The sequence below is a fragment of the Furipterus horrens genome, unplaced genomic scaffold (assembly GCF_987537825.1).
Source record: "Furipterus horrens unplaced genomic scaffold, mFurHor1.1.pri manual_scaffold_9, whole genome shotgun sequence".
NCBI lineage: Eukaryota > Metazoa > Chordata > Mammalia > Chiroptera > Furipteridae > Furipterus > Furipterus horrens.
The window spans coordinates 34,951,836-34,976,042 of NW_028327179.1; the positions used below are offsets into that span (position 1 = coordinate 34,951,836).

At 39.1% G+C, this 24,207-nt stretch overlaps 1 protein-coding gene across 1 annotated transcript; it reads left to right on the forward strand.

The window, feature by feature from the left end:
* Nucleotides 1-23,234: 23,234 nt before the first annotated feature.
* FAM237B (family with sequence similarity 237 member B) lies at nucleotides 23,235-23,654 on the forward strand. Its single transcript, XM_090287865.1, has one exon. It carries the CDS (start codon nucleotides 23,235-23,237, stop codon nucleotides 23,652-23,654), a length of 420 nt encoding a protein of 139 aa, XP_090143991.1.
* Nucleotides 23,655-24,207: the final 553 nt, after the last annotated feature.

Consider the following 24,207-nt stretch of genomic DNA (forward strand, 5'->3'; position numbering starts at 1 on the left):
CGGAAATTCAGCTGGCAAAGAAGGGTCCGAGAAAGCTGTTAGCTCATGGACTAGTTGATTGATCTCTAGCAAAAATTTCCAAGAGACGATTTAAAACTTGTGACGCAAACGTCAGGATCTGAGAATTGCATTTTATTCGGTCGGGAAGGAAACCTGCAACTGTGTTCCTACACAGTAGCTTCTTGGAGTCGTGTAGGTGAGGGTCTTGATCGAACTCTCATTTGAAGCGCGCCTTTGACAGAATTAGATTACGCTTCCTTAACCTGGTTTGGCAGGACGAATGCCCCTCACCTTTCCCCATGCCCTGCAGTGAAAGGTGTTCACAGCCATGGTAGGCAACGACCCTGCACTACGCTGCAGTCTTTAAATCTTCCTTAACCACCAAGACTGTTTATTGCTACAATCCTTTTCACCTTTTTACCCCTTGCTTATCACAGTTATTCTTTGCAAATACACGACGTGAAAACCACCGTCTTGAGTCCTCTGCTGCTACTGAACCTCCCTCTACCCTACCAATAAATAAAGGCGTGACTGTCAACCTATAATGATTAATTAATTAAATCAGGACGTTAGGCTGTTTCTATGTAGCTGTTTAATCTGGGAAACAGTTGCTGCCATTTAAATTATTAGGCCTTCTTATGTCAGAATTGTATTAAGCCCAATATGTTTATTTTCTAGGGTTTTATTTCTCATTAGTGAACACAAGCCCACATTATTTCCTATTTTATATATGAACATGATAAAAAAATAAAATGTAAATAGGAAACTGACATAAAAAATCTCAAAATAAGGAGAAATTATATTTTTCTTGAACAAAATATGGTCAGCACCTGAAGTATTCATTACAGCTCTGGTGACTAGATAGTAAAAGAAACATGAACCTGGAAATTATCCCCTTCAAAACATATGGCTAGAATGAACATGACATGATGCAGAAGTCATTAAAATACTACTATTTCTGCCATTGAGAAGACAGAATGTCTTCCCCGCTGTTGCTCAGAAAATTAAAACACAACTGAACTATTAAATCTAGTGGATCTAAAGAATTTTCCATAATAGGCATGATAGCCCCAAATGAACCACTGGTATAACTCACAATTTGATTTTTAAAATGTTTAATATAAAAGTTATTTTAATTAAGAACATTTTTAAATAAGTATTTTATTTTGGAATAAATTTAAATTCACAGAAAAGTTACAAAGATAACCCGAAGATTTCCCATATATCCTTTAATCAACTTGCGCTAACGTAAACATCTCATATAACCATTTGTGAAAAATAAGAAAATAACGTTGGTACAATGATAACAACTACAGATTTCATTTCATCTCACTAGTTGTTTCAACTACAACCTTTTTTTTGTTCCAGGATCTGTTCCTGGACACTATGTTACATTTAATTTAATAAGCATTTTAGTATAATTACTTTAAACATAAAATGAACAAATACATAATTCAGAAATCTAATATATTTTATTATGTTACACTGCCTGTTTTGTCAGCAGGCTAAAAGGAGAATTGTCTGACTTGATTCTCTCCTTTGCAGGTTATCTAAATTGATCTTGAAGGCTTCTCACTGTCTCAATTAGATCTCCACTTTTTGTCTATCATACTTTTTGGTTTTGCTTGTCCAAGAGGGGTCAACATAACTAGGTTAGAGGGTCTGTCAGTGAAACAGCAAAGGTACAGTTTGTCATCAATTTCACACCACTCTCTCTGGTGTTCATTTACTTTCTAGAAATGACAGGGTCTTCCCCTCCGCACCAAAAACTGATTTCCCGGGACTCACAAGGGAACTCATAGTCTTTTTTCCTTGGTAGGCGTCTTTAGTTTACTCTTTCTTTATTCTCATATCAAAACTTAGCCCATACTTTATTTCAAGGACATTAGTGTAAGAAACAAAGAGACTGGTGACTCTCAAACCAGTAGAAAAAAATTAACAGCAAAGGACAAATATAATTGAATCTTGAATTAAGGGGTCGGTCTCTGAGTCAACAGTAAAGCAAGGGAAAATATTAGCATACAAGTCAGGAAAGAACATTCTGCGCTCATCACAAATGTCTCTAAGATCAAAGCGGGAAGATATTCAATCCAAACACAGGGACTCTGGGACTCTTCAAAGGAGCGCTAGGGACAGCTTTATTACCAGACCCAAACAGAGCATGAGAGAGCTGGAAACAAACCCCTCATTAAATTATCCTTAACCTTTGTTAATCACATTAGATTGTAACTCCTGAGTATCCAGTAATGGAGAAAAGGGGGAAGTAGGGGTGGCGGGAGTGCTACCCGAGTTAGTAAAAAACCAATTTGCTTTTTCTGCTTCAGTGCACAAGCCCCCAGCTGTGCCTGGCCCTGCAGACCCATGAATAAACAATGCCTCCGCTACTGCTGAAGTCCTGTGTCCCGGTGCCTTTTTTTTTCTTTTTAATTAATTAATTTTTTTAACAAGGTCACTTTATTTTATTTTTATTTTATTTATCTGTTTTTAGTGAGAGGGGAAAGGAGAAAGAGAGGGAGAGAAACATCACTGTGTGGTTGCCTCTCACTCGTGCCCCCAACTGGGAATCGAATCAGCAGGCCGACGCTCAATCCACTGAGCCACAGCACCAGGGTGTCCCGATGTTTTTATTGTGAGCATTTCTCACATTAGTAAGGAGTGGCCAGCCAGTCTGACTAATTAATTGTGTCAAGATATTTTTAGGTGGCCCTGACTGGTGTGACTCAGTTGGTTGGATGTTGTACTGCAAAGTAAAATGTTGCTGGTTCGATTCCCAGTTGGGTCGGATGTCTGGGTTGTGAGTTTGGTCCCCAATTGTCCAATCAATGTTTCCCTCTCACATCAGTGTTTTTCTCTGTCTCTTTCTCCTTCCCTCTAAAACTAAATAAATAAAACATTTTTTAAAAAGATGTTTCTAGTTGGCATCAGCATGACGTTATTCCTAGTGAAAATAATTGCCTACTAAACAGCTTCTAGTTATTTCCTTTAGGAGAAGTAACTCTATTGCTGGAACTTTCAGGTACTGTGGCAGGTCAGTGGAAGAGATTTTTGGTGGACAGGCAGGTCTTTCAGATCTGCCTAGGTCAGATGTTTCCTGTGACATAGACCATAGGCCTAACCCAGATGGAAAAGAAGATTAAATATATAAATAAATAAGCCTTTATAAATGAGTATTCAAGTTCCTTTTTGTGAGATAGTAACTGTACTCAAATTCCCAGGAAGTGTTCTATACAACATATAAATTAAAGTATATTACTACATGTAGAACCATACACATAATTTTATTTTATATTATTCATCCACTTCTCTATATTAATATAGTTACTCAAGAGGTAAATAGTTTACCTCAGCATATGCTATAAGATTAACTTTCTTATACTCTTGAGCATCTATAATTTTTATTATGAATATTATAGGTTAGCAGGAGTAATCATTAAATTGGATTTAGTAGTACTTATGAACAAAATGCTTCCTCTCTGCATTTCCTTTTCCTAAGCCATCCCAAAGACAAAATGTTGAAATAACAGTTTTTTTAGTGTTGATACCTCCCTTTTATGCACCTCCTTCCACTCTCCTCCATATAATTATTTCTTCCTACTACAGGTACTAAGTGCCTTCTGTCTTCCTCTCATACTGCCCATGAAAACTGGATCTCAGGCACAGATTTAACACCTGTATTTTACAAGTTGACATGATTTTAAGTCAGTGTGTTCTCAGAGTATTTACTTTTCGGTTTTCATGTCTAATTGTGGAATGAATAAAAGGCCTCAGCTTCTACTAAAAGAATTTTAAACTTTAATGTAGAAGATCCTTCAATGTGGGAATTATGTGGAAACAGAGGAGGCCTCTTGGTCTCCTTAATATAACAGAACATTACAGCTTTCATTGCTTCTATGATTCATTCTAACCTTAATTATTTTATTGATTCTATAACCTGTCATCAGGCTTCACCAGCTTTCATATACAAAGAGAATAATATAACCCAAAGCTCTTCTTCACTGTAATCCTGTATGCATAGTGATCTCCAGAGGTGCCTTTCTCCCTTAAACAACAGATTTGATCATATCGCTGTATTCAAGACCCCTTGAATGGCTGCTGTAGTCCCAGCCATCACACCCATGTTCCAGTTGGGAACATTTATGGAGTTGCTTTCTTATAAGCTCTGTTCTTATATCTGTTGCCACTTCAAACTTGAAAAGATCTTTTTTTAAAGCTGGGTACATTGCCATCTCCAACTATTTCACTGTTTACATCTTATTCTTTTTAATATATTTTAACAGGGTTCATCTGGCTCAGGCCTTGGACTTAATAGTCCCTGAATATTTATTAGTTAATTAATTTATTCTTAAAAAATACAGTAGCTGGATTGTTAACTCCTATGACATATGAATCACCTGAAGTGGAGCATAGAGTTATTTTCACTCATTAGCCTTATGATCCCTAAAAGTAACATAAAATATTCTTTTAGTTTCATGCTATTCAAAATATTGTTATTCTGAGAACTATTATAAATTGGGATCTTACGCTGTACAGTTAAATTAAGTTCTAGATAAAGGTATGTGGATTGAAAAATGAGAGCTATATACCAGCTAAGCTCTTCATCTCTCTAAATTAAAATGTAGTATTGTCAAAGTGAGGGCCTCAGGTTATGTAATTATTGTCCTAAAATAAAACCTATTCGAAGAAAACAGAAGTAGATTTACTTTATTGCCTTTCTTCCTAGGTATTTATGGTTTGTTCATTCATCCATTCATATAACAATTACTGAGTTCCTAATTATCTCTGACACACAGCTATGTGCTAGAAAACTGCCGTGATTTTTAGAATTACTAATCAAAAATAATTAAGCAGAGTAGTGATATTAATGAAAGAAAGATGCAAATCTTGATATTTCTGATGCCTAAATTCATAGTGAGTGGGGAAAGTTTATTCCTATAGAACATGAATTTGTTTTGCTCTTAATACATCCTGTTTTTAATTTGAAGGATATCATTGAAAGGTTTTTTTCTTAGAACTATTTATAGAAATCCTAAGGATTAGTTTTTAAGACCACCCCCTCACACACACACACACACACACACACACACACACACACACACAATTGTCAACCACTTGTACTAGAGGAATAAAAATATTTTAAGAGGCTATTGCTATACTATGAGTCGTCGATTACTTTTATTTTATACAGTACTTCCTTTTAATCATCTACAGGTATAAGAATGGCAGTGGAATTATCAGAAGGGCCTTTGAGAATGATGCTTCCTGCTTATCTGAAACAAGAGTGCTCATACAGCAGGCAAGTCAGTAATGTATTCAGGATTCTCATTTACCTAACCCATATTCTTTGTTGGTTGTTACTGATACTTCATAAAGCAGTAACCACTTAAAATAAAATAGAATTCTTAAATATTTTCAATAATTATTCAAAATAAGGAAATTAATGTTTACATTAGCATATCCATGTATAGTTTAAGTCTTTATTACTACTCGTCGGCAGCCGTCCGTCTCGAGAGACGATGGTGTAGCTTCTTAAGAGTCTATCTGCACCGCCGAGAATGGCTGTGCAGTCCGACGCGGGAGTGACACGGTATCTGTCTCCTCCCGTGTTGAATCGACATCTTGTGATGACACTGGAGTGTCCTCTCCAGTGAAGCTGAAGCTACAGAGCCTGGGCAGGGTGATATGGAGGGTCTGCTGTTGCCCATGCAGCAGACCCCCCCTCTCTTCGCAGCTGAAGGGTCCAAGGGAAAGACGGAGTCAATACAGCTTGGCTTCAGGTGCGCCGCAGGAGTTGCCGGTGTTGACTACAACGTCAAACCGCCTTAGGGACTCCGGCTCCGGATTTTCTGTCGGGGTTTACTCCCTTAGCCTTTCCCCTGAAGAGGTATGCCGCAAGGCAGCGGAGGTTTTTTGGAGTCAGAGTTTTCCTTCTCTGATTTATTTATTTATTACTACTACATAATAAATTAACCAGCTAGAATATTCTCCTCTAGAAAGAGGTGTCGGCAGACTACAGTCATTACGCTTCAGCATGGCAGAGGTAAGACAGCATGCACTCTCTCAGCAGGATTCTTGGAGACTCTGTACATCTAAATGAGCATGAGGAAAGGGACCTGGCCCCCCTACTCCCTGCCCATTGGAGCTGGAGGACTTCAGCCGTCCAAGAATTTTGTGATAATTTCCTTTAAAAATCTGAATTTGGATCCGGCATCTTTAGTATGAAGCATTTTGTTCAGCTCGATGTATCAGCTATAACTTGTCATTCAGTGTTCTACAATATTCCCTTTTTGGGAAATCTGAAATTTGGAACTGGAATGGAATCTGACTAAAACGTGAACACATTATTTTCTATTCTTTTTTTGTTTCTTTGAATGATCCCAAATTCTTGTCATTTCTCTTTTTAATTAATAATTTAGTTGTGGACTATTGGAGAAGGTGTTAAAATAATTTTTTTCTCTTTACAACTTTTCCATTACAATAACTGATATTTATTTGGAGATGAATTTGCCACCTCTTTTATCCTTTTTTTTTTTTTTATCTCTTCTGAAATATAAAGGAAGTAACAGTCCTTTCAGTAAACCTCTATGGGCTGATCTTGGACTGTGAGAACTGCTTTTTTGTATGCCATTAATTTCAAATTTGGACTTCTATATACCTGCTGTGTAAATGGTCTCCAGTAGTTAGGAATGATTGCATCTCTTCATTAAAGAAATCATCTTTCACATGAAACTTCATCTTAGAAAAAAATGTTAATAAATCTTGCCATATAAGACTTCTGACAGAAAATTCTCTCACAGATGAAAGGTAGTTTCTTTTTATCAAAGAGAAATGGTATCTTATTAGCTGATGAACAGTCTTTGTTAAAAGAAGATGAGATCTATGATGTATAGAAATTACTTATAGTTCACACAGGAGAAAAGCCAACAACTACATCAATTTTATATTACTTCCTTCTAAGATATTAAAGTGTTGCAACAAGAAAGCAAATATTTCTTATAAAACATTACTGTGAGGCCAGATATAAAAGACTGTAGCAGAATTAGATGGTACATAAAGCTGAGTAATTTTGACCTGTTATATTTGTGTAGGCACATAGGAATTACCATTGAGTCAAAGCAATGGTCCAAACAGCCCCGCATTTTACTGATAATAGTAGCCCAAGTTTATAAAAAACAAACAAAAAACTCTGTTATATTAGTGCTAGTCATAATGTCTGATCATTGTACGCAGAATTGTTGGATGGTTGGAGCCAGAAAGTTGAGTTCATTGAGTTATTTTGTCCCATCACATTCTGTAGGTCTTAAATATGTCCAATCTCACTTCCTGTCTTTTTCAATAAGGCTATGATTCGGGTCAAGGTGAACTACTGCCGTCCTTTTCACGGTATGTTTGGTGACAAGCATGACTATGGTAATTTAGTACTGTGTCAATTCAGCTGAAACTATTGCTCTCAGAATTCCCTTCTCTTTCGTAGTTTTAATTTAAAGTTGGCCATGAAAGAAATGTGCATGAGATTTGGAAGGGAGAATCAGCAGCCGTTATAGCAGAATGTTGGTGTGGGGTCCCAGGGCCTTGCTCAACACATGCTTGTGTACGTTACATGCATGAGTGCAAGTGTGTGTGTGGGTGTGCTGACATTCTGGCTTCCTTGTTCACCCTGCTCACATGGAGCAGCACCCAGGCACACAGCTTCTCTAGCTCCCAGAGAAGCTATCTTCTTCAGTTCTCCAGTTCCTGAGCCAGTTAGTATGTGCAGCAAGGTGCTCAAAAATCCCAACTTACTCTGCAAGTGGCCACCATAAGTTCCATTTTGTCTCTGTGAAAGAAAAACGTGTCCAACTTTTCTTCCAGACTCTCTGACCTGCTGACTTACAATGACTTCAGGCTCACTACCATATGCAGACGCAACGGCTTTCCTCAGGCTTCTTCACGGACTTCCCTGTGGTCCCTTATTATTGGCTTTTCTCTAATCCTCTAGTCACATTCTGACCTTTATTTCTTCAGCTTCTCTCACAATCGTGTAAATTCTAATACCTCTAACAATTTCCTTATTCCATACAATTCATAGTGTTCTCTTTTCCTGATTGAACCGTACCTCAGGGGTCCTCAACCTCTGGGCCACAGTACCTGTCAAGGCCTGTTAGGGACAGGATCGCACAGCAGGAGGTGAGCTTGATTCTAATGTGCTTGAATCATCCCCAAACTGTGCCCCCACGCCCTCCCTTCTGTGGCAAATTGTCTTCCATGAAACTAGTCCCTGGTGCCAAAAAGGTTGGGGACTGCTGCCCTATCTGATATAATGACTACTTATAGAAAGGATTACCAGCATTACCCTTAGTTATATCTCAATGGGAAAGCTCAAAAAACTCAAGGTCAAAGATGTTCCTTGGACATGGTAAAGAAGATGTGTGTTTAGCCTGGCAGGAGAGTCTGGGAAGAGTACAATCTATACCAAAGATGCCTAAAAATCTTAAATATAGCCAGGCAATTAAAAGGGACTTGGGAAGTCTATCTTGTATACACTTATATTCTTTTTTTTTTTTTTTTTTTTTTTTTTTTTTGTTTTTTTACTCTATTCAGCAAAGCTATCATTTATTTTTTTTTTTTTTTTTTATTTTGGTTTTTCAATTACAGTTGTCCCCTTTCTCTCCCCCACCCAGCCCACCCCCTCTCCCGCAATCATATCCCTCCCCGCTGTCCATGTCCATGAGTCCTTCATACAGGCTCTTTAATTAAACCCTTCCCTTACTTATCCCCCTTCTCTCCCTCTCCCCTCCCCCCTATTGACTGCTACTCTGCTTTTTGTTCTATTTAGTTCCTTTGTCTGTGTTGTTCTTTAGTTTCCTGTATTAGGTGATATCATATGGTATTTTTCTTTCTTTGCCTGGCTTATTTCACTAAGCATAATTCTCTCTAGTTCCATCCATATTGTTGCAAATGGTAGGAGTTCCTTCTTTCTTTCTGCTACATAGTATTCCATTGTGTAAATGTACCACAGTTTTTTGATCCACTCATCTACAGATGGGCACTTAGGTTGTTTCCAGCACTTAGCTATTGTAAACAGTGCTGCTATGAACATAGGGGTGCATAAGTTCTTTTGAATTGGTGTTTCAAGATTCTTCGGGTATAATCCTAGTAGTGGAGTCGCTGGTTCAAAAGGCAGTTCCATTTTTAATCTTTTGAGGTAATTCCATACTGTTCTCCATAGTGGTTGCACCAGTCTGCATTCCCACCAACAGTGCAGTAGGGTTCCCGTTTCTCCACATCCTCGCCAGCACTTGTTGCTTGTTGATTTGTTGATGATGGCCATTCTGACTGGTGTAAGGTGGTATCTCATTGTGGTTTTTATTTGCATCTCCCTGATGGCTAATGATGTTGAGCATTTTTTCATGTGTCTATGGACCTTCTGTATGTCCTCTTCGGAGAAGTGTTTGTTCAGGTCCCTTGCCCATTTTTTAATTGGGTTGTTTGTTTTCTTGATGTTGAGTCGTATCAGCTCTTTATATATTTTGGATATCAGTCCCCTGTCTGTGATGTCATTGGCAAATATGTTTTCCCATATGGTTGGTTTCCTTTTCAATTTGCTGTTGTTTTCTTTTGCTGAGCAGAAACTCTTCAGTTTGATGTAATCCCATTTATTTATTTTTTCCTTTATTTCTCTTGCTTTAGGAGATGTATCCGTGAAGAGATTGTTACGTGAGATATCTGATATTTTCTTGCCTATGTTTTCCTCTAGGACTTTTATGGTGTCACGGCTTACATTTAAGTCTTTGATCCATCTTGAGTTTATTCTCGTGTGTGGTGTAAGTTGGTGGTCTAGTTTCATTTTTTTGCAGGTCCCTATCCAGTTCTCCCAGCACCATTTGTTAAAGAGGCTCTTCTCACTCCATTTTATGTTCCTTCCTCCTTTATCAAAGATTAGTTGACCATAGAGGCCTGGGTTTATTTCTGGACTCTCTATTCTGTTCCACTGATCTATATGTCTGTTCTTATGCCAGTACCAGACTGTTTTGATTACAGTGGCTTTGTAGTATTGTTTGATATCTGGTGTTGTGATTCCTCCTGCTGTGTTCTTCTGTCTCAAGATTGCTTTTGCTATTCGGGGTCTTTTTTGGTTCCATATGAATTTATGGAGTATTTGTTCTAGGTCTGTGAAATATGTCATTGGTATTTTAATAGGGATTGCATTGAATTTGTAAATTGCTTTGGGTAGTATGGCCATTTTGATGATGTTGATTCTTCCCATCCAAGAACATGGTATTTGCTTCCATTTATTTGTTTCTTCCTTAATTTCTTTCTTCAATGTTATGTAATTTTCAGAGTACAGGTCTTTTATCTCTTTGGTTAAGTTTACTCCTAGGTACTTTATTTTTCTTGTTGCTATAGTAAATGGTATTTTCTTTTTTGTCTCTGTCTCTGCTATTTTATTGTTGGTGTACAGAAATGCCTTGGATTTCTGTATATTTATTTTGTACCCTGCGATTTTGCCAAATTCACTTATTATATTGAGTAGTCTTTTAGTGGAGTTTATAGGATTTTCTAGGTATACTATCATATCATCTGCATATAATGAAAGTTTCACTTCCTCTTTCCCAATTTGGATTCCTTTTATTTCTTTTTCTTGTCTGATTGCTGTGGCTAGGACTTCCAACACTATGTTGAAAAGGAGTGGAGAGAGTGGACAACCTTGTCTCGTTCCTGAGTTCAGGGGGAATGCTTTCAGTTTTTGTCCATTGAGTATGATGTTGGCCTCAGGCTTCTCATATATAGCCTTAATTATGTTAAGATATGCTCCCTTTATTCCCATTTTGCTGAGTGTTTTCATCATAAATGGGTGTTGAACTTTATCAAATGCTTTTTCTGCATCTATTGATATGATCATGTGATTTTTGTCTTTCATTCTGTTTAGGTGATGTATTATATTTATTGATTTGCGAATATTAAACCATCCTTGCATCCCTGGAATGAAGCCCACTTGATCATGATGTATGATCTTTTTGATGTGTTGCTGGATCCTGTTTGCCAATATTTTATTGAGGATTTTAGCATCGATGTTCATCAGTGATATTGGCCTGTAGTTTTCTTTCTTTGTTGTGTCTTGACCTGGTTTGGGGATTAGGATAATACTGGCTTCATAGAAAGAGTTTGGGATTTTCCCTTCTTCTTGGATTTTTTGGAACAGTTTGAGGAGGATAGGAGTTAGTTCTTCCCTGAATGTTTTGTAGAATTCGCCTGTGAAGCCATCCGGTCCAGGGCTTTTGTGTGCCGGGAGATTTTGGATTACTGTTTCAATTTCCTTCTTTGTTATTGGTCTGTTGAGACTTTCCACTTCTTCTTGATTCAGTTTTGGAAGGTTGTATGTTTCTAGAAATTTGTCCATTTCTTCTAGATTGTCAAATTTCTTGTCATACAGTTGTCTGAAGTAATTTCTAACTATCATTTGTATTTCTGAGGTATCAGTCGTGATTTCTCCTCTTTCATTTCTGATTTTGTTTATTTGTGTCTTCTCTCTTTTTTTCTTGATTAGACTGGCTAGAGGCTTGTCGATTTTGTTGATTTTTTCGAAGAACCAGCTCCTAGTTTCGTTGATCTTTTGGATTGTTTGTTTAGTCTCTATGTCATTTAGTTCTGCTCTGATCTTGATGATTTCATTCCTTCTTCTTGCCCTAGGCTTTGTTTGTTGTTGTTGTTCTAGTTCTTGTAGAATTGTGGTTAGGTTTTTTATTTGAGATTCTTCTAGCCTTTTCAGATATGCCTGTATTGCTATAAACTTCCCTCTCAGGACTGCTTTTGCTGTGTCCCACAGGTTTTGGGTTGTTGTGTGCTCATTATCATTAGTTTCTAGAAATTTCTTGATTGCTTCTTTGATGTCATTATTAGCCCATTCATTATTTAATAGCATGTTATTCAATCTCCATGAGTTTGGGTGTCTTTGATTTTTTCCTCTGAGGTTGATTTCTAGTTTCAAGGCATTGTGATCTGAAAAGATGCTTGATATGATTTCAATTTTCTTGAATTTGTTGAGGCTTGTTTTGTGACCTATCATGTGGTCTATCTTTGAAAATGTCCCATGTGCACTTGAAAAGAATGTATATTTTGCTTCTTTGGGGTGAAAAGTTCTATATATATCAGTTAGATCCATGTGGTTTAGTGTGTTGTTCAATGCCTGTATATCCTTGGTGTTTCTTTGCTTTGATGATCTGTCTATTGTTGATAATGGAGTGTTGAAGTCCCCTACTATGAGTGTGTTGTTGTTGATATCCTTTTTGTGGTCTTCTAGTATTTGCTTTATGTATTTGGGTGCTCCTATGTTGGGTGCATATATGTTTATCAAAGTCATATCTTCTTGATGGATTGTTCCTTTAAGTATTATGAAATGTCCTTCTTTGTCTCTTTTTATTGTCCTTGCTTTGAAATCCATTTTGTCTGATATGAGAACTGCTACCCCGGCTTTTTTTTCCGGTCCGTTTGCTTGGAATATTTTTTTATATCCCTTTACTTTCAGTCTGTGTAAATCTTTTGTTTTGAGGTGTGTTTCTTGTAGACAGCAAATATGTGGGTCCTGTTTTCTTATCCATTCCGTTACCCTATGTCTTTTAATTGGAGCATTTAATCCATTTACATTTAAGGTTATTATTGACGTGTATTTATTCATTTCCCTTTGTACCTCTGTTCCTCTCCTCTCTTGTTTTTTCCTAGAACAGTCCCTTTAGCATCTCTTGCAATGCTGGTTTGGTGGAGATGTATTCTTTCAGTCTTCCTTTGTCTGAGAAACTCCTTATTTCACCTTCTATTTTGAATGAGAGCCTTGCTGGGTAGAGTATTCTTGGTTGTAGGCCTTTGTTTTTTATTGCTTGAAATATTTTTGACCATTCCCTTCTGGCTTGTAATGTTTCTGTTGAGAAATCAGTTGATAGCCTTATCGGAGCTCCCTTGTATGTTATTTGCTGCTTTTCTCTTGATGCTTTTAGGATTCTCTCTTTGTCTTGGAATGTTGCCATTTTAACTATGATGTGCCTTGGAGTGGGTTTTTGGGGGTTCCTCTTGATTGGAACTCTCAGTGCTTCTTGGACTTGCATAGCTTTTCCTCTCATCAGGTTCGGAAAATTTTCTGTCACTATTTCTCCTATCAGATTTTCAATTCCATGTTCCTTTTCTTCTTCCTCTCGTATTCCGATGATCCTTAAATTATTTTTCCTAATGCTATCCTGTAATTCCCTTACATCTTGTTCATATTTTTTCAATCGTTTTTCATTTTGCTGTATTGTCTGGGAGTTTTTCTCTACATTATCTTCTAACTCACTAATCCGATCTTCTGCTTCATTTAGTCTGCTTTTGACTGATTCTACTGTGTTTTTCAGTTCAGAGATTGTATTCTTAAGTTCTTCCTGGTTCTTGTTAACGATTTCTATGTCTTTTTTTATGCTGGTGTAGTTCTCTGCCAGTTCCCTGTAATTTTCTTGGAGCTGCTGGTAACTTCCTTGAAGGTTGTCATAGTTGATTTTAAGGATGTCGAGTATATTGAGCTTCTTTACCACCATTGTTTTGAATTCTATGTCTGACATTTGGGCTATGTCTATTTCGTCTATCTCTCTTTCTGAGGATTCCTCTTTTCTTTTCATTGAGGGGTTATTTTTGCGTCTTACCATGTTGGATTCTTTTTGTTTTTATTTATTTATTTATTTATTTATCTATTTATTTATTGGGGGGGGTAGTCTGCTTTGACTTCCCTCCTTTGTGGTGTAATATTCTTTATCGAAGGTCTGGGAGTTTCAGTGGTGCAGTCTCTTTGATATCCTGAGCCTGATGGTCTTAAGTTACCCTTTATGTCGTTTGTTTATGCTGTTCGGTTATATTTCAGATGTTCTTTGATAGGATCTTCCTTCTGGCTACTTGGTTGAGAGTCACTCTATCTGCTTTGTCTTGAGTTCTTTTGTGGATATGCTGTTAAAGACATAAACACACAGCCCAGGCAGGAGACCCACACCCTCAGAAAGTATCCCCCACTCTATCCTGCTATCGTTAGCCAACTAGCCCGTATTAATATAAATGTAAAGAGATTTGAGCTTTTATACTATAAGAAGAATAGATACGAGTTGTTTTTGGGGAGGAAAAATATAATTTTTGATAGAGGGGATGATAGATTAATAATAGTTGAGACTGTGCAAGCCAGTTAGTAATATTTACATTGTATGTTAAGAAAAATAGAAGAAAAGGATAGAAAAATACTTAGTATAGTAAGAAAGTGGGATTGTATTGTATTTGGGTTTATATAGTAATTATATTGTATTATTTAAAGTAATAGGGGGGCTAAGCTAGACACACAAACGAATAAACCACTATTAAAGAGAAAGGATGAGAAGGAGAGGTTATATGCAACACGTTAGAGATAAAGTTTGTTATTATTGGAAGAGGTGGAGGAAAAACACTCCCCCAAAAAATCCCCAAGAAAATAGGAGAAAGAAAAGAAGAAAGAGAGAAAGAGAAGAAAATAAAAAATTTACCACAACCCCCCCCAAAAAACCCCAAAAGGTTAGCAAGAAAGGAACAAAGAAAGATAGAAAAGAAAGAATACAGAAGAAAGATAAAAGAGAGAGAGAAAAAAAATTGAACCAAAAAAAAAAAAATATATATATATATATATATATATACCCCCCAAAACCCCCCCCAAAAAAAAACCCCAGGAAAAGAATAAAGAAAGAAGGAAAGAAAAGAAATTATTAAGAAGAAAGAAAGAACAAGGGAGAAAAAATTTGGGAGAAAAAATTTGGAGAAAAAAAAAACGATGTTTTTACTGCGTTTTAGCCTTGGTGTGTTGCCTTCTTTTTCTGGGTCCGCAGCTGGTCTAGTGTGGCAGGTCAGAGGTTCTTGTTCTTTTGCCGGACTGGTGTGCGCACCCGGTTGCCGCTATGGTGCGCGCCCGCAATTGCCGGCGCGGCGCGCTACCTTGCTGCCCGCTGTAGCCAGTTGAGGTGCCCTTGCGCGTAAGCCCCTGCGCGCTCTGACGGCCCGAGAGTTTGCCCCACGGTTGGAGCCCACTGCTGCCGGGCCGCGGTGGTTCCCCGTTCGTGCCAAGGTGTCTCTGTCCGCGCGGGCGGCCCGAGCGCTTTCCCCGGGATTGGCTCCTTCTTTCGCTGGGGCGCGGCAGTTCCCCGTTCGCGCCGAGGTGACCCTGCCCGCGCGGACGGCCCGAGCGCTTTCCCCGGGATTGGCTCCTTCTTTCGCTGGGGCGCGGCAGTTCCCCGTTCGCGCCGAGGTGACCCTGCCCGCGCGGACGGCCCGAGCGCTTTCCCCGGGATTGGCTCCTTCTTTCGCTGGGGCGCGGCAGTTCCCCGTTCGCGCCGAGGTGACCCTGCCCGCGCGGACGGCCCGAGCGCTTTCCCCGGGATTGGCTCCTTCTTTCGCTGGGGCGCGGCAGTTCCCCGTTCGCGCCGAGGTGACCCTGCCCGCGCGGACGGCCCGAGCGCTTTCCCCTGGATTGGCTCCTTCTTTCGCTGGGGCGCGGCAGTTCCCCGTTCGCGCTGAGGTGACCCTGCCCGCGCGGACGGCCCGAGCGCTTTCCCCGGGATGGGCTCCTTCTTTCGCTGGGCCGCGGCGGTTCCCCGTTTGCGCCAAGGTGACCCTGCCCGCACAGGCGGCCAGAGAGCTCCCACTGACCCCGGGCTGAGGTGCTTTCACGCTCGCACGCTGCCCCGTGCCCTCAGTCCCGCTGAGCCGAGCTCCGGGAGTTGGTCTCTCGCCTCTTAGGGCAGGGCCAGGGACACTTGCGCTCAGTGGAATCGAGCGTCCGTGGGTCGCCGCCTCTCGCTGTTCCCGTGCTGCAGCCGCCCGCCTTCCCTCACCCGTCTGGGCGGGCACAAACAGAGCCTGCGCTAGTGGTCTGCTTTCCGGCCTGGGGCCCTACGCCCACGGGAGCTGTCTGGGGGTGTCTGTGCACAGTCCTCTGCGTGTTCAGTGGGCCCTCCCTGTGCCCGTTGGGGCACTGATCTTATGTCCGTTGGGGAATGTCCGAGGGACGCCTGGACTCACGGCCCCGCGCACCTGGGCCAGTGAATGAGAGCACTTCCCTATGTGCGCCCCCGCGACCCAATGGTAGGGTTGAGGAGTGGATTAGCGCGCCCCTGCGCCTGGGCTCCTCCAGAACGGCCTACCCCACCCAAACTTTCCTCCCGTCTCCACCATCCACTAGAGAAAAATATAAAGGAGAATTATGTTCTCACTTGCCCGGTAGCACGCTGTCTCCTGTCCTTCAGCGCCAATGCCACTTGGTCGAGTCCCGTCTCTGCCAGCGGGCAGAGATCCGCTCTCCGCCTGACTCCTCTCTGGGGTAGCCTGTGGTCGCCAAAAATCCTTTGTGTGCTTCCCGCCACAGCTCGGGCAGCCGCCCCAGTCAGGAATCCCGTTTCGTCCCCTTTTTCTCTGCTATCCTCACTAAACAGGTTGTTCCCAGGTGGATTTTCTCTAATCCAGCAGTGCCTTGGCTCAACTCCCGCCAATGTCCAGCTGCTCACTGAGATGTTCTGTCTGCAATTAGACCAAACTGCAGACGGGTCTCCGGAGCCTAAAACCGCAACCTCTCCTCACTCCTCCGCCATCTTACCTCCTCCTACACTTATATTCTTAATGAATTAAAATTAGAAAGAGAGCTGACTCTCAGTGTGTGTTCTTTTCTTTATACAGGTGTGGGCAGATGTCAGTTTACAGTTGTGAGTATGCAAAACACAGAGTTTATTTTCTTGTATTATTATTTATTAATTATTGTATTATTTTCATACAAACAATTGTAAACCTACTTTTGCCCACCCATGCATATATTTAAAATTGTTTAATAACAATTTAATCTGTGCTCTTTTCTCTGCTTTCACATATTCATAATCACAAAAGGAAAAAGAAAAAGATAAGCCTGAAGGTAAGATGTTAGGAAGTGCTTACATAGTTTAATATGAATGAAATATTTTGAGGATTTATTTTATTTTTAAAACACTTTTTTTCTTATTGCAAAATAAAGCAGGCTCAAAATATTACAAACAAATGAAAAAAGACCCCCCAAATTTTATCATCCAGAGAGGTAATTATTGTTTGTTTTATGTATACTATTTTATCTTTTGAAATATTCATATTAGATCATCAGTTTAAATATGTATGTATGCTAATTTCAAACATTTTTTAGATATGTCCTCAGTAAACATATTTTTTAGGAACTTCTATTTTCAGCACTTTGCTAGCCACATTCTCAGAAAGTTATGAAAAGTTATGACATTTCTTTTACAATACTTTATAATATAGAATTTTGACTGATGGGGTGTCACTCCACTTAGTTCAGTAACCTCTATACTATTACAAAAACTCAGCTCTCATAGTGGCAAATCCCAATTCCAATAAATTTCTCATGAACAAGGAAACACCTTAGGCCTCAATTTTCTTAACTTACAAAATGAGGTCTATAAAGGAGTTCTGATTATGAGTTGCTCTTGTCAGACTGATCCTTCTACATATAACAAGGATAAACTCTAAGTGAAAGAGATAGAACAAACAGCTGGAGGTATTGGAGAATGACCAAAAGTAAGCAGATTCTGAAGTGTGCTAGACATTTGTAAGAAGGGAAGCACTCAGATTACTATTTTCACAGTTTCTAGCCTTAGCCTGCTCCTTACAGGTTGGCTAAAGTTCTGATACAAAACACCAGGTTTTCTGACTTGAAGAATGGGAAAACAGTTTGGAATAAGTACAGTTGCTGGAAAATAGGGAGAAAATCCAAGGAAGGAGGGATCCAGAGAAGGTAATCCTCCAATTCTTTTTATAGATCTCTTGCTCTAAGCAGCCAAGCCCAGCCTAAAAGAAGTGACCTAGTATTTGAGCTGCTGCCTAATCAAGTCAACAGCACGCTAAAGCATAACAACCAACCAAAGGAAAAAAAAGCTAATATTCTTTGGAAGAGTATTACAGGATCCAGGGTCTTTACAAAATAACATTTACAATGTCAAGGATACAACCTAAAATTACTTAATAATAAAAAAAACATGAAAATGTGACTGATTTTTGAGGGCTGACAATAAACAGAAATCAACCTGGAGATGCTCCAGATGTTGGAATTAGCAGACAAAGATTTAAAACAGTTACTATAAATATATTCAAGGATGTAAAGGAAAATATGTATTCCATAAAGGAAATATAGAAAATATAACAGAGAAATAGAAACTGTAAAAATAAAAAAATGAAAGTTCTAGACAAAGCCACATCAACTCAGATTCTATATCCAGTAAAAATGATCTTCCAAGAGTGAAGATGAAAAATACATTTGCAGATGAAGAAAAATAAAAGATAAAAATATGTTGACAGTGTGCATGTACTACAAGAAATTACCGAAGTTCTTCAGACTAAAAAATGTTTTAATGTATAATGTGTATTGTAGCATAGGTTTATAATGTATGTTGATGTAATGCTTTTGACAACTATAGCAAAAAGGATGGAATGGTTATTAAATTCAGTCATACCTTGCAAGATTTCTACATTTTACATGATTTGATTTAATATTAACCCTAAATAGCCTATGAAAAATTAAGGATATCTATTTTGATCCTTAAAGAAACCACTAAAAAATGCAAACAGGCATAATGAGGATCCTAGAATACATGATGTTTATACACTTTCTATGGTTTAGCTAAAATAAAGATAAATTTTGATTTATTACTATTTTCTTTAAAAAGTGACAACAAAATATTTTATACTAATGGCCCTTTGGGGCAATAATCTTTTTCAGCTTCTCTCCTGAACCTTTTCTTTTTCTCTTATCTCAGAGACATTATTTTGTTCATCACTGTCTCCTGTGTTCCTGAAAAGAATAAATAAATAATGCTTTCTTTTCCTTCAATTAGTCAGCAGTCACGGAGAGCTTGTTTTCTCTGCAGGGTACTTATTTGTTTCATCTTCATTTCCTGCTGTCTTTCTCCCCACGGTCATTTAATCTCTCTTTGATAAATACATTGTTATTAAGGTTTACTAGAGGCAATTGCAATGGTAAATGTTTTAAATTAATGCCTTTCATTATAATGAGTCAAAAAGTCAATGAATTGAAATTGTTTTCTGTTTGTAGATATTCAGCATTAGTCAGTCAACATGTTCCTGCTGTGTGTGGCGTGCTTTTCTGAATTCTGTGGGGTGTGATGATGGCAGTATTTCCCGGAGAAATGAGATAAACGCAAGTATGACAGAACCACAGCTAAGTGGTTGGAAGGCAGGAAGCATGGGGGCAAATAAATAGCTCACTGGCCTGGCTAAAGCAGGAAATCTTCACAGGGAACACTAGGGTTCTGAAAGGCTTGGATGTGTCTTGTGGGAAGCTGATAAAATTTCCTGAATGGAAAGAATATCATGAATATGAAATAAAAATCAGCTAAAAATATTTATTGAGTGCCCATTGTATAATATGCCAGTCAACAGAAAAACATGAAATGTAGTATTTTTGTCACTCACAGGGAATATCACATGTTCTCATGGAAAAAAGTACAACATATATAGTAGTAGATGACAAATAGAAATAGATGCCCAATAATGTAGTGAAAATTAATGCCTAATTGCAGAAGTGAGGCTAAATTAATTGGAAGGGACTCTGAAACTGGGTGAGGGCCTAAAGTGACCAAGAAAAAGAATGCTTTATGATATAACTGAGCAATGGAGTCTATGGACAGTGGGAATATACTGGGAACAGGATGATCATGACAGGATAGTGATGAGTATATTGATTCTGGTGAAGATAATTTAAAAATAACATTTCAATGAGTGTGTGTATCAACCATATTTTCTTTTAAAATTATATTTATTGGGGTAACATTGGTTAATGACATTATATTGGGTTGGCCAAAAAGTCCTTATTTTTTTTTTCCATAAAATAAAAGGCACTTCTTATTTTCACCAATAACTTTACTGATTTGGATATTTTGATTATGTTGGCTATGTTCTGCATGGTATCACATTGATTGTTCTCAACTGATGTCTCGATTTCATAGCTATCAACTTCAGCTGGTCTGCCTGACCATGGAGCATCGTCCAATGAGAAATCTCTAGCACGAAACTTTGCAAACCACTTTTGACACATTTGATCAGTCACAGCACCGTCTCCATATACTGCACAAAATTTTTTGTGTTTCAGTTGCATTTTTACCTTTCTTGAAATAGTAAAGCATAATATGCTGAAAATGTCATATTTTCTTCCACCTTCAATATTAAAATGGCTACACAAAAATTCACCAATTTTGATAAGTTTTTTAAAAAATGCACTGATACGACAACTTGTCCCAAAGCAATATAACAAAATTGTTTTGAATAAAGTTCAAGATAACTAAACTACTAGAGCCATCTTATGGAAAAAAACAAGCAAACTTTTTGGCCAATCCAATATAAGCTTTAGGTATACAATTCTATAACACATCATTTGTATATTGCATTGTATGCTCACCATCCAAAGCCTAGTCTCCTACCATTTTCCCTCTGATAGCCCCCATACTATTGTGTGTGCCTGTTTGTTTTTGTTAGTTTGTTTGTTGCTTTCTGTTTTATATCCCATATGAATGAAATAATATTGTTCTTATCATTTTTCATCTGACTTATTTCACTTGATATCCTCAAGATCCATAAATGTTGGTGCAATGGCAATTTCTCATTATTTTTTAAGGCTGAGTATATTCTATTGTATATGTGTTCCACATCTTCTTTATCTCATCACCTATCGAAGGACACTTAGGTTGCTTCCATGTCTTAGCTATGACTAATGCTGCAATGAACATAGGGGTACATATATCTTTACAAACAAGTCTTTTCAAATTTTGGGGGGTAGATGCCCAGAAGAGAGATTGCTGGGTCAGATGATATAGCTCTTTTGTTAATTTTTTTTTTTTAGGAAACGCCATACTGTTTTCCATAGTAGCTGTACCCATTTACATTCCCACCTGCCATGTACAAGGGTTCCCTTTACTCTACAACCTTTCCAAAACTTGCTATTTCTTGTCTTATTGATAATGGCCATTCTGACAGATGTGAGGTGATATCTCCATCGTGGCAAAAAGAAAATACGGTGGTTAAACTCAAAAGCACACAATATATTTTAAAAGAGCTATGATAAATTCATGTAGAAGTTTAGATTTAATAGTTGGTCCAGTTAACTAATCCACTTAATTTATCATATCCAAAACAAACCCTATCATAACTAAGCTAACATGTTCCTCAAGTCATACATTATTTTTATTAAAATCACCTTAAACCGACAACAAAACAAACCTACGACCAACCAAATGGGAGAATATATTTATAAATACCTTTCATAAAGTGCTAATACCCAAAATATATAAAGAACTCATACAAATCAACACATTTTCAAAGTTTTTCTCTGGATTGAATAGAGCATGTTGGCTGGGTGGGTAGAGGGAAGAGATCGCTTGTGTATGTATAGACTACTGCCCATGATCCATCACCTCAAGGAGGGAAGGAAGAAAAGTGAGAAAGGAGAGGGGAAGACACTTAGCCTCCCTAACTTGAAGAAACTTAGGGACAGACAAGAGAGGCGGGAACAGCGACCCAGGCAGTAGTGCGGGACGCGCTGGCCCGGCGGGTCTCTGCGCTGGGAAGGTGGGCAAGGTGAGGGCGGGGCCTCGGGAGCGTGCCCACCCACTCTCTGCCCCCTCACTCTGTCCCTAGAAAAGAAGTCCAGTTTTGCCTGTGGGGCTGAGTCCGGCGTCCCGGCAGCCGCAGAAGAAGCCACAGCGCCGCTTTGGGAGACCCCGAGCCTCTCCGCCAGGAGCGTGGCGCGGCCGACACAGCTCAGCTGGGTGAACTCCGGGCGCCGGGGTCGCGCGGCTTCCCGTCTTTCGCTTGTTCAAGCGGTGGGTTCGGACAAACAGGAGGTGAGAGCTTAGAGGGCCGGAGGTCGTCCCAAGCCCGCGCTGAGAACTCTTGTCCCTCCCAGGCAGGAGCAGCCCGCGTTCCCCCAGCGAGTGAAGCCCACGCAGGACACTGAGCCAGGACACGCGCTTTGGGCGGACGAGGAATACTTCATTGCCGCGCGGGCTCCCTCTTCTGCGTCCAGGTGACCCCACCCAGAGGAAGGCACTGGTCGCGGAGCGTCACCTGAAAGTTACCGGTGTGTGTGTCGGGGGGGGAATTCTCCTGTCCTAACCAGCCCCTCCCATTTAGATCTTCATAAAGTGGTTAATTTGGGTAATCTGCACACTTTTCGACGACGTGAATCGACCTTAATAACCTAAATTTAAATTCGTTTCGTTTGTCTCTTCATCCTAATTTGGGGGGGGGGGGGGGCAAGCGGCAGACGGCGGTACACGGGGAAGGAGGTGAGTCTCATCTTCTAGGTCTGTCTTCACCTGGCTGTCAAGTTTGCGCCAGGGACATTCCCAATGCCTGCAGTCCTTGACTTCCACCTAAGTGCGTTTAGGCTGATTTACTGAACGACTGACCAATTGGCATGGAAACTTGTGCAAAGAGCCATTGGAAAATGCCAAGATTTTGCTATCATTAGTCCTGCAACATGCCATATTAGTTTATATCACCTTTATTGCCTTCTGGTTTGTTAATCTCCATCCAGCTCCCGAATCACCTGAGAGAAGCCAGGGATCCACGGGGCATCAATACATATTTTTTAGTGAATAAAAATGAAAAAAAATTCAGTATCGGTAACTTAAAACTTAAAACGGTGCTTGAGTATCCAAGATCATTTGGGTAAACTTTTTCTGATGGCTACACATATAATGGGCTGCATTTTGATACACTTAGTTGAAATGTGTTGTGGTAGGAGTCTTGGCTAGGGAGACAGATCGGAGAATTTCCTGAGCCATGTCACTGAGAGTTTTCTAATCTGTAAAGGGAGAAGGTCAGAGCACATGCTTTTTAAGGTTTCTACCAGCTCTAGACGTGTTTGATGAAATACAGCCATAGCACCTTCCTAAACTTGTGTCGGATTTCAGTGGCTCCTGAAGACTGTTCACCAGAACGCTGTTAAACAAATTGACGTTGTTAAACAAATTGTAATTGTACCATCCTTTCAAAGGACAGTTTGAGAGTTAGCAACTGAGAGGAAAACCAACAAATACATAGTAGGCAAATTTGGCTGGATCAAAAACGAATACATGTTATTTATAATTTTTTAGGTTTAAAGAGATCACTGATTAATTGAATAGTTTTTTTAAGTTAAAAATGCATCCCCTTATTTTTTGTTTTTTTCTGTATAGAATATGGATTTTGCCACAAGAAGATGGGTCTGCCTACCACTGGGGTGCATGGTGCTGATCAATCTGATTAATGCAGATTTTGAATTTCAAAAGGGAGTGCTTGCCAGCATCAGCCCAGGGATTGAGGAAGACATTGATCATCAGTGCTGGAAGGCTTGCTCTTTGACATTGATAGATCTCAAGGAACTCAAGATAGAGCACAATGTGGATGCTTTCTGGAATTTCATGTTGTTCTTGCAAAAATCCCGGCGGCCTAGACAGTACAATGTCTTCTTAAGCATAGCTCAGGATTTCTGGAATATGTATGTAGACTGCTTGCTTTCAAGATCTCATGGAATGGGCAGAAGACAGGTGATACCTCTGAAGTATAATTTTCCACAGAAGATAACAGGAGGTAATTTAAATGTATACTTAAGAGAATAGCAGTTTGGCTTCTTAAAAGTTAAATATTTAATCATTTTGATTTTTCAAGTTTATCCAACAAGCTAGCAAACTTGCCATATTTTTTCCTAACACGATCAGCTTTAACTTCCATTTTTACTGATTTTATATTATGTAGAAACCAAGGGAGCTCTGATGTACAAACACTTGATTTTATATGATCTGAGACTATAATACATTTTGATCCCTAAAATTATTATCTTCTTTTTCCCCATGAATACAAGTGGTTCATCAGAAAACCATTTAACTAATTATTCACATTACATTTGTTGAAGACATTGTTAAACATTGGACATGTATTTATCCTTTTGAAATTAATTCTTTCAATAAAGTTATTTAAAAGGAGGGAACCCTAAGAGTCAGAATAAATATTAACAATTTCTCCTCTGTAACTTCATAGGATTGGATTTTACAAAGCGTGACTTTTACATTTAAGAGACAACAGAGAAAATATGTCAAGCAATTGTCACTAACCTGAAAGGCTAACTGTCCCTACTTATGAGGTCAAATAGTTCCTATAGCATTTATCAAAAAT

Bases quoted from the DNA above. Each gene is read 5' to 3' on its own strand.
- FAM237B (XM_090287865.1), top strand. From the start codon at position 23,235: ATGGATTTTGCCACAAGAAGATGGGTCTGCCTACCACTGGGGTGCATG.